At 31.1% G+C, this 11,297-nt stretch overlaps 1 protein-coding gene across 1 annotated transcript; it reads left to right on the top strand.

Annotated features, from left to right (window-relative positions):
• The first annotated feature begins 5,582 nt into the window (after positions 1-5,582).
• Positions 5,583-8,760, top strand: LOC142548875 (stearoyl-[acyl-carrier-protein] 9-desaturase, chloroplastic-like). Its single transcript, XM_075657495.1, has 3 exons — positions 5,583-5,805; positions 7,309-7,813; positions 7,948-8,760. Exons 1-3 carry the CDS (start codon positions 5,696-5,698, stop codon positions 8,506-8,508), a joined length of 1,176 nt encoding a protein of 391 aa, XP_075513610.1. The 5' UTR covers positions 5,583-5,695; the 3' UTR covers positions 8,509-8,760.
• The last annotated feature ends 2,537 nt before the right edge of the window (positions 8,761-11,297 follow it).

Here is an 11,297-nt window from a genome sequence, read left to right as displayed (position 1 = left end):
CTATCAATATCATTCTAGAGAGATTCTCTATGAGAGTTCAAGAGAGTATACTTACCAATGTGTCATGGTGTTACACTATCTAATGCAATGTGCCCTAAGACTGATGGAGAGATAGAGATGATGACTTGTATTCTATATGCGCCAGCCATTGGTAGTATCATGTATGATATGATATCAACACGCCTTGATGTTGCTTACGCTCTGAGTTTTACAAGAAGATATCAGGCGAACACTGGTCCAATGCATTGGAAGACTGTGAAAGATATTGTACCTAAGGAGGACTAAGAACTTATTCATGGTCTATGGGGGTGGAAAATTAAAATTGGAATGCTACACTGATTCTAACTTCCAAAGTGACGTAGATGATTCGAAATCAACATTTGATTTTGTATTCATGCTCAATGGTGCAGCTGCCTCTTGGAAGAGTTCCAAGCAAGACACCGTTGCGAATTCCACCACCGAAGCTGAATATATTGTTGCATCTGCTGCAACCAAATAGAAAGTTTGGATAAGGAATTTCATTCAAAAGTTGGGCGTTATTCCTAATGAAGTTGATCCAGTCCTGATGTATTGTGGCAACACTAGTGTCGTTGCGCAAGTAAAGGAACCAAGGTCTCATCAACGATCCAAACATATACTGAGGAAATTCCATATCATCTAGGAGATTGTGGAAAGAGGAGATATATCAGTCAAAAAGCTGTCTCTACAGATAATGTTATCGATCCACTTACAGAGCCCTTGCAAGGACCATTGTTGGAAAAATATCGCGAAGCAATGTGATTAAATTCTATGGGTAGTTGGCTCTAGGGCAAGTGAGAGATTGTTAGAGTAGATGTCCTGTAAGCCAACAGTTGGCTAGAGAATTTATTGGCTCAAGTGAAATAAAAAATCTATATTTTAATATGATTTAACTTTTCATGGTTTCATTTTTCTTTATCTGTATAATCATGCAATCAGCATAGATAAAGTCCTTAATTATACTTTAATATGAATGAATCATAATTCGATCTTAAAACTCATTTGTAAATACTATATATTCTAAATTCGTTCCTAGTCGATTCAGCCGCCTAAAAATAAGGATAAAGGCCGCTTGAAGTTGAGACTATCATCTGTGATGTTGTGTACCATGTTTCGTGGTAAGGGCATAGAGATATACAATCATGCAGAAGGGTAACCATACGATTCTTGTACCTAACATCCCTCCCTCGTACTATCCAAGTGGTTATCATTTATCGAGAATAAAAATCTGTGGTTGTGATTGTACATAATTAATCCTTACGACCTGGGAAAGCACTGAGACTCTGCATACTAGGATTGTGCTTTGACTCGTTTACCGACTCCGCGAGGGTCACAAGATGACGAGGTTGGGTGCAATTGCAACTGTAGGAGCCAGTGCATTGTATTCTGGAATTAATCGCTCACCTATGGGTGTTGATATCCTATGTGATCTATCAAAATAATAGCGCATGAAATCTCTGGCCAAAGTGTGAGATGCACATTTGAGAAAGAGTTCTCTAGTTGTACATGCGATGACACTATGAATATTTCATGATTGTATCACATAGCTATTGAATCTAATATGCAACTCTCAATGAACCAATGGTTGCAGATTCGATCGGGATATATGCTATGAAGGGACTGTAATGTACGATAATCATAACCGACTGGTTATCTCAGGCACTATCAGTGATACCCAGGGAACCATGGGGCGATGCTACCAGACGCTCTTACCATGATTCGATGGGTTTAATCAGAAAATGATTTCTGACATTCTCATAACCAAATGTTGGTACATGAAATGGTGCAAATTGGGGTAACCCCGAATAAATGAAAATGTCCTGAAACACAAAGAATTGTGAACACACGGCTAGCTGTATCCCTGAACTAATGAGGGTCACACAAGCACTGGATCATTTGTTCTCACTGAGAGAATAAATTCAAGGAGTTGAATTTATATAAAATTATGATATAGTAAATTCAAAGTATTGAATTTATGATAATTAAATTTTGAAATAATAAATTCAAGGAGTTAAATTTATAAAAAATTATGATATAGTAGATTTAAAGAGTTGAATTTATAAAAATTAAATTTTGAGAGAAAATATATTCAAGGAGTTGAATTTAAATATATATAATTATGATATAGATAATTCAAGGGGTTGAATTTATGATAATTATATTTTGAGAAAATAAATTCAAGTAGTTGCATTTATGAGATAGTAAATTCAAAAAGTTGAATTTATGATGTTTAAAATTTGGAGAGAATAAATTCAGGGAGTTGAATTTAAATTATTAAACTCAAAAATTGAGTTTATTAAATATTAAATTAAATATAGTTGGAAGTATGTTTAGTGAATTGTAGGAGTATACATCCAACATATAAATAATTAAACTTTTTAATGGACTTTAATATAATTAATTAAATTAGTTGGACTAGTCCAATTAATTAACAAAGCAGCCCATTAAATTTAATTAAAGAACCTAAATCTATACTTAAATAATTAGGTTAAGGCTTTTGTTTTAAGGAATGAGAGTCATAATCTTAGCCTCCACTAGCCTCCATTCTCTTCCTTGCAATATTCGAAAATTGCACTCTCTTCTCTCAAAAATTCGGCCACTACAAGTTTAAGGGTTGGAGTCTCTTGATTTTTCTTCTCCAACGCAAAACTTCTTCAAAATTTCTAGTATAATTTTGAAGATGGACAAATATTCCAGTCGTACACCGAATTAGAGATCAAAGAAAGGCGTTCTTGAAGAAAGCTCATAGGGTTTACAACAAGAGCTATCTCCGCTAATACCAGAGTAGTTGGAGCCAAGTGAAAATTGTTCACTAAAGATATATACTAAACATCCTATGAATGTTTATTTAATTTAAACCATACGAGTGTCCAAAAAATATTTTGAATGTCAAAATAAAATTTTAAAACTTCCCCTGCGATTTGGACATGAGAAAACCAATAACCCAACAATAAATTTACATTCGAACCACAATATCATTTATATCTCATATGTAAAACTCATAAGCTAACAATAAGTTCTAGAATTTGTTCAAACACAATCACAATACCAACTCGAGGTGCCGCTTGGCTCTTGAAATGAGATGATGAAAGACATACATATATGAATATGTCTCTTGTGATACAGTCTCACGAATTTTTATCTGTGAGACGGGTCAACCCTACCGATATTCACAATAAAGAGTAATACTCTTAGCATAAAAAATATTTTTTCATGGATGACCCAAATAAGATATCTGTCTCACAAAATACGACCCGTGAGATCGTCTCACACAAGTTTTTGCCTACATACACGCGCACACACACACACATATATCACATAATGATTTATAACTATAATCATTTTGTACAACTTGAATCAAACATTTGGTTATACAAATATGTATGACCAACTAATATATCAGGTTTCACACTTGTATAAATGACTTTGTGGTATAGCCATTATAGCCAAATTCATTATATGTATAATGGGATAGAGTTTACAGAAAATATATCAAAATTATATATATATATATATATATATATATATATGTATGTATGTATGTATATAATATGATAATTAAATGAATGCATAAGGGCATCCGCATCCGTAGTAATTAATGTATGTTATTAATTTTTCATCTCTTCAAAAAGTATGGGGTCCACGAGCCACATAATCATTATATTAACACTTTCACATTATTAATACACACTCACATTCATTTAATATTAACTTTCATTATTTATAGGTCCCACTATCCACTTATTCATTTTTTTATTTTATATTAATTAAATATCTTTCTAATTTTGTTTAAAAATATACAATAAATATTCTTGAAACTAAATAGTATTATTATTTTACAAATAACTTAATTTCAATATTGATTAAAATATTATTAAAAAAATGAAAAGAGTCGTTAGATATATATATATATATATATATATATATATTCAAAAGAGCCATTTGGCTTTTTTTTTATGTAAATTAATGAGATTAATACCGATGAATTTTTATGCTAACATGGCATTCAAGATTAATAATGTGTATCTCCACATTGATGCATAAATATTAATTGATGTTAATAATTATCTATTAATGCATCAATGTGGGTGCTCGGCCAATTTACGAGTGTAGGAGAATGTATTGCCGGATGTAGGCGGCCGGCCAAGAGATTGCCTACGCCTAGGGCCTCCCCTAGGTGGGGTCTCAAAAATTTTCTTTTATTATTGTTTTTTATTTAAAAACATAACGAGTTTCTCAATTTTTTTGAAAATTTTAAATTTTTATCAACTTTTTGTATTTTTTTCTTCTCTTTTATTTACATTAAAAAAAATTCTCCTCATTAAAGAAACTCTCTTTCTTCGTTAAATTGAGTTCTTAAAAAAGTCGTTTGTTAAATTGCTTTATTCGTGTGAGTTAGATTTGTCAAATTGGGTCAAATATACATCGTGCCTTTTTTTTTAATTGAATTTGATTTTTTTTGTCGAGGTTAATGTTTCTAATTAATTTGATTTTTTAGTATTTGAGATTCTATAATCTTGTAATTTATTTATTCGACTATTGCACTGATTTTTACTTAATTTATTCATAATTATTTCTTGCATCTATCATTATTTATCAATAAATGTTGTAAATCTCTAAATTTTTTCTGGTTTTTTCTCAAATTTATCTCTAATTTATTTAAAAGTTTAAACTATCTAAGTTAAGTAAATTTTATCTAATGATTAATCAATAAGTATCATATCTTCATGATAATAAAATATAATTTTTACATAAAAATTATGGAAAAATTTAATACGGCACACATCTACATACCTCAGATCTATAAATATATATTATGTTACATATTTTGATATTTAAAAGCACAATTACTTCCATTAATTTTCCTGGAGGTTGGCTAAAACTTGCTTTAAAGCATCATTTATCCGCACGCTATTATTTCTGATTACTAAAAAATTAAATTAAATTAAATGTTGGTGCAAAACTATAAATGTAAATTTTTTTAACATAGCAAAATAAATTGTAAATAAATATAATTGGAAAATAATTTAAAACGGGGAGAACGTTATTTAAAAAAAATAAAATCCATAAAGACAAAAACTCGTGGGAGATGGTCTCACGGATCGTATTTTGTGGGACGGATCTCTTATTTAGGTTATCCATGAAAAAATATTACTTTTTATGCTAAGAGTATTATTTTTTATTGTGAATATCGGTCCATCTCACAGAAAAAAATTCGTAAGACCGTCTCATAAAAAACCTACTCATCCATGAAATTCGAGTGCGGTAGATATAACAAATTATGTTTCTCAAAAACACTTTACTCTTAAATTAAATTAGGACGACTGATTCTATCAGTGGTTGGGAAGGCAGTGATAAATCTCCGTCTTATTTTATTTATGCGGTGATTATGATAATTACTTTTTTTGTATTATATATATAAAAAATTGGTTATAAAAATAAATTATACGGATATAAATTACCTAAATAAATATATTTTAAGAGAAAATAAATTTAATAAATTTTTTATTTGAATCAAATTTAATAGTTTGAAACAGTGATTTTTTGTAGGCTCTTTTCGCGTATATTAGTGCGGCTGTCTCTCTGAACCCTTCGCTTGTCGCTTCTCCTTTTCAAGTATCTAGAGAAAGTTTTGATCTTTTCAAATATCCAAGCATTGTTTGTTGAATTCAAGAAAATGGCACTTACTCTTAGCTTCATGCCTCAACATAAGATGCCTTCTTTTGGCGGCCCTCAGCTCAGATCTCACAAAATTTTCATGGCTTCAACCGTTCATTCGCCCTCTGCGTCAGTTTCCTTTTTTTTTTCCCATAATTTCTTGCATTTTCTTTGTTTCTGCTTTCTGAATGATGAATACTTTGATGGGCACGAGCGATTGAAATCTGGGTTTTTTCTGTTTTGATTTCTTGATAAATGTCGTTGCCTATGAGTGATCTTTTTTTTCCCCTTTATGCTTGTTTAATTTTTTCTTGTTTTTTTTTTTTGTGGGGGGAGGGGGTGGTTTTATTTTAATTTTAATGTTTAATCGGGCAAGAAATTGAAATGAACATGTCAAGATTGAATTTTTGTGTACTGGTAATTGATCTTGAATTATGTTTATTTGTGGAAAATGAATTGCATGGTCGAAATCTTGTGTGTGAGCATTTGTGGTTTTGGGGAAATATACTTTTCCCATTTTTCCACCAACATCATATCGTTGATGGACATGTTTTTGGTATTGCAGTCGTTGAATCTTCCCAGACGAGTGTTCTCGTCTCCTGTTCTTCCAATTTTTTCAATTAAATTGATGCATATGCATGCACAGCTTTTCAATATTTGTCTTTTTTATCTTAATTTTTTTAAAGTGTTTTGATCTATGTTTTTATTTCTCAGCAAAAGATGTCCCTAGTAGATCATAGCCTTCTAGGTTGTTCTATCATGTTTGTTGCTTTTTATAGGCCCCTCTTCTATTTGCTATACCTTTGCTTTCGTTGCCGATTAGCTATTGTTTGATGCTATCTTATCTATTTATATTTATGTTTTTTTTTTCTCGTATTTTTTAAAAAACAAAAGTTGCACGACATAATCACCATATTTATAAACACCTTTTCATCTTCAATAAGATGGTATAAAGAGGTTCTTGTAATTCAGCTTCTTCAATGTGTGTGTGTGTGTGTGTTTCCCCCAACTTTTCCTGTTTTTGGTGTTGATGCAGTGGCGAAGAGGTAGATGAAAGCATGTGATTGAAATAAACACCGCATGTCACATAACTTGATGAATTCAACTGCTTTTTGTATATTTCATGTGATGCAATTGTAGTCGCCAAAAAGATATTCCAGCTTGTGTATCCCGCCTATGGGCTTAAATACTTGAGGATTTACAATCTTTCACATCACTGCTCAGTGATATTAAATTATTGTAAAAGGGTAGTTGTGGTTGAAATAAAACATATGATAGATTGGCAAGAAATAAATATTGGAAGGGACATTGCAAGAAATTATGAATGGAATGTGTGGTTCGTTTTATGTGAAGGAGTCTATCTACTCGCGGAAGATGAATGAAAATAAACGGAAGAGCATATCATCTGGAGGCTATTTATTTTGGTAGCAAAAAATATAGAAAACATTTATGGCTACCTCCCCTCCCCTAAAGAGTACAATGCGTCGAGATCTTAGACAGTATTTTTGGGCTCAGATTGTGATGTCTAATTTAACAGAGTTTGCTGAAGTTTTTTTTATTTCTAATTTTTCATGTTTTATCAATCAACTTTTTCACTTCCGTATCTTAGAATCTCTGATTGATTGAATGTAGAAACGTTGGAAATGCCAAGAAGCCTTTCACCCCACCACGGGAAGTACATGTTCAGGTGACTCATTCCATGCCACCCGAAAAGCGTGAGATTTTCAATTCTCTGCACTCTTGGGCTGAAAATAACCTCCTGGTGCTCCTGAAGGACGTCGAGAAGTCTTGGCAGCCTAGTGACTTTCTGCCAGACCCTGCTTCAGAAGGATTCTACGAGCAAGTTAAAGAACTGAGAGAACGATGTAAGGAGATTCCGGATGACTATCTTGTCGTGTTGGTTGGAGATATGATTACAGAGGAGGCACTTCCAACTTATCAAACCATGATCAACACGCTAGATGCCGTTCAAGATGAGACTGGTGCTAGCCCCAGTCCTTGGGCTATTTGGACAAGGGCATGGACTGCTGAAGAGAATAGGCACGGTGACCTTCTGAACAAGTATCTTTACCTCTCGGGACGTGTAGATATGAGAGAAATAGAGAGAACCATACAATACCTGATTGGATCGGGAATGGTAAGAGGACTATCAATTGATAGCGCTTGCATATTAAAAGAGTCAATTGAGTTGTTTGTGCATATCTTAGGTTGTCTTTGGTGTATTATTCTTTTATGAAATTTGAAGTATCAGATTGTCGAACTATGTAACAGGATCCTCAAACAGAGAACAACCCATATCTTGGATTCATCTACACTTCATTTCAAGAAAGGGCTACTTTTATTTCTCATGGGAACACAGCAAGGCTTGCCAAAGAACACGGAGATGTGAAACTTGCTCAGATATGTGGCACCATTGCTGCAGATGAGAAACGCCACGAAACTGCCTACACCAAAATCATTGAAAAGCTCTTTGAGATTGATCCTGATGGCACGGTATTGTGTCTTGCTGACATGATGAGGAAAAAGATCTCGATGCCTGCTCATTTAATGTATGATGGGGCGGACGACAATTTATTTGAGAACTACGCTTCCGTGGCACAGAAACTAGGAGTATACACAGCAAAGGATTATGCTGATATCTTGGAATTTTTAGTAGCTAGATGGGAGGTGGAGAAATTGACCAATCTTTCTGGCGAGGGGCGTAAAGCACAGGACTATGTTTGTGGGTTGCCACCTAGAATTCGGAAGCTGGAGGAGAGAGCGGCGGCAAAGGCAAAGCAGGCATCATCTGCTCCATTTAGCTGGATATACGGTCGGGAAGTCAACCTTTGAATACTGCTGCTTCGGCAATGAATGTAGTCGACTTAAGAAACTCATATGGTCATATAGAGTTCAGTTTCTGTTAAAAACTGGCTGAATAAGATTTCCTTGTTTCCCTTAGATTGTGTTTTTGTAGATACGGTATGTTTCTGTATTCTTGATTACTACTACGAGGGTAACAGTAACTAGTATCTTTATCCGCATTAGAGTGTGTAGTTGTATGCAATATTATGAGTACTGTAATATGTTTATTTCTTTACTTTTGTTATGGTAAAAACATTAGTACGTAAAATGTTATCGTAACACATAACAGAATATAACGAATCATAAGTTATATCACTAAATATAGAGTTATTATTTATTTAATTATTACTTAAATCAATTTATTAGAATTTGTTCACATTTAACATTTTTTATCATCTACGTCAAAATATGAAGATTTTTTTAAATTTTTTGATATTACCTAATAAAAATAATTTAAATACATAAAAACTTCTTAAGTTCCTAAAAACAATTATTTTATAATAATCTTATGTACTTATAATAGTCTAAAAAAGTTGAAAACATATAATAAGTTGAAGATTTCACAAAATTTATTAGTTATATATGAAATATTAAATATTTTATTAGAATTTTTCAAATTTTAATCTCTCTTGCCATTTGCATAAAAATATCAAGAGTTTCACAAATTTATAGATATTATTTAATAAAAATAATTTAAATATATAAAAAGTATACAATTCATAAAAAAATAATGTAAAGTATTTATAATAGTATAAAAAACTGAAAATAAAAAAGAGTATAAAGGCTCACAAATTTTATTAGTTACATTTTAAAAATTGAAGCAATCATTAAATAAAAATATTATACTTATTGTGAAATAAAATTGATATATCATTAATATGTATTATCAGTGACATATTATGATACAGACTTATCTACGTATATATTATTTTCTACTATGGTAAATAAAAACATTAAGTACAAAAGCACCCACAAACATGAAAAAATATACATATAAAAAAATAGTTCCAACAAATAAAAAATAATACATACACATAAAAGATAAGAAGAGAAACAAACAATAATAAATGTATATTAATTACCAAATATTAATTAGAGCATGAAATGTCTTAAATCCATGGGGAAAAACAATTGAGTAAATTAGATAGAGATTTACATCCATACATGACAATTGGTTGTTTGTCTATTTCGACGTAACGAGAGATAAAAGTAGCAAAATCATAATTAAAAAATTAATATGAGGAAATGATTGCAAAACCGCATTCATGTAATAATTCAATTAATATTTGACGTTAAAAAATATTTTTCAAATAATTTTAATATATTTCAAAATTTTAATCTTATATGATGTTTTTTGTTCATATTTATATATCAATGGGTTAAAAAATTGACTAATAAATATAAATAAATAATAATTTGTGCATAAAATATAGAAAAAAAAGGAAAAGGAAAAAGAAAAATCAAAAGCAATCGTCTGTTGATGGACTTTTATCAACTTGTTACTTTAAATAGATAAAAGTATACAAAAGAATCACATATAAAAGTGAGGTATTTATACATAAAAGATAAGATAAGATAAGATAGAAATATTAAGTATTCAGAAGCAACCAAAAAATGAAGAAATCCACTCGTTTAAATAAAAAATTTAGTAACAGCAAAGAAAAATCATTGATAAATTGATGAATTCAATGTATATTAATGTATAAAGTTTTTTAAAATGAACAATGAATTAGAAATAAACTTATTGGAAAATTATTAACTTAATGTGCTAACAAAATAAATAAAGATATATTGAAAAATTCACAGCTAGTCATATATTTTAAATGTGAACTAACCGTAATTAATATGCTAACTTCAATTAATTAATAAATAAGCATAAATATGTGAGGACGGTTGGGTTTAGAAACTATAACGAGTTTGATTTTGATGATAATAAAATTTGTTATTGTGTTTTTAACATATTTATTCAAGTGTGAAGTTGCGAACTCAATATGGAAGCTGAAACTCAAATTTAGCAAAACTGAAAATCTGGTTAGCTGTGGTGTTTTGATGATATCTCACAGATCGATGATGTAAATGATTAGCCACTAAAATGAATGAATGAAGATAAGTCATATTTCACGTCAGTTGGGCTAAATCGAATTTTTTATAAGCAAATTGATTGCAACGAAAACAACAATCAACTGAGATGAGCAATTGCGGTATTTGGATCATCATGACCAAATCGGTTATCCAATTTGAATGATTCAGTATGCGTTACGAAGCTAAGATAATGATCTACAAATCATATTCACAAATCAAAGTCTGAATCGAAGTTTAAAATACCGATAAATGACGATGAAACTATTAGTTCTATTCAGATCGAAATCAGGAAGGCTGATTTCAGCAGACCTCATTAGCTTGGTTCAGTCTAGTTGATGAGCCCAACTAAATGATCAGTATAGCTGACGAGCCTAACTGACAGTGGACCTCAAAATCAGTCAGGCTTGGGAAAAGCATTCAACAAGATAGAAATGATTGTTTTAATGTCAGAACTGTCAAGAATCTTCTCAAACAGTCATATTCTTATGTTTAACGAATATATCATTCTTGGAGCATATAAATACAATATCTTGAAGATCAAATACGAGTTTTGCAAGGATATTTGAAGTATGGACAACCTACATGAAAAAATTAGTTACAACGAGAGCAAACTTAATTGTGAGGATACATTTGATATATACCTACACTGTAAAAATCCTCACACACAATCACTCCAAAATATACATGAGAGTTGA

The sequence above is a fragment of the Primulina tabacum genome, chromosome 6, assembly GCF_025594145.1.
Source record: "Primulina tabacum isolate GXHZ01 chromosome 6, ASM2559414v2, whole genome shotgun sequence".
Classification (NCBI taxonomy): domain Eukaryota; kingdom Viridiplantae; phylum Streptophyta; class Magnoliopsida; order Lamiales; family Gesneriaceae; genus Primulina; species Primulina tabacum.
Note: the sequence above shows the minus strand (reverse complement) of the source record. Positions and strands in the feature narration are given on the sequence as shown.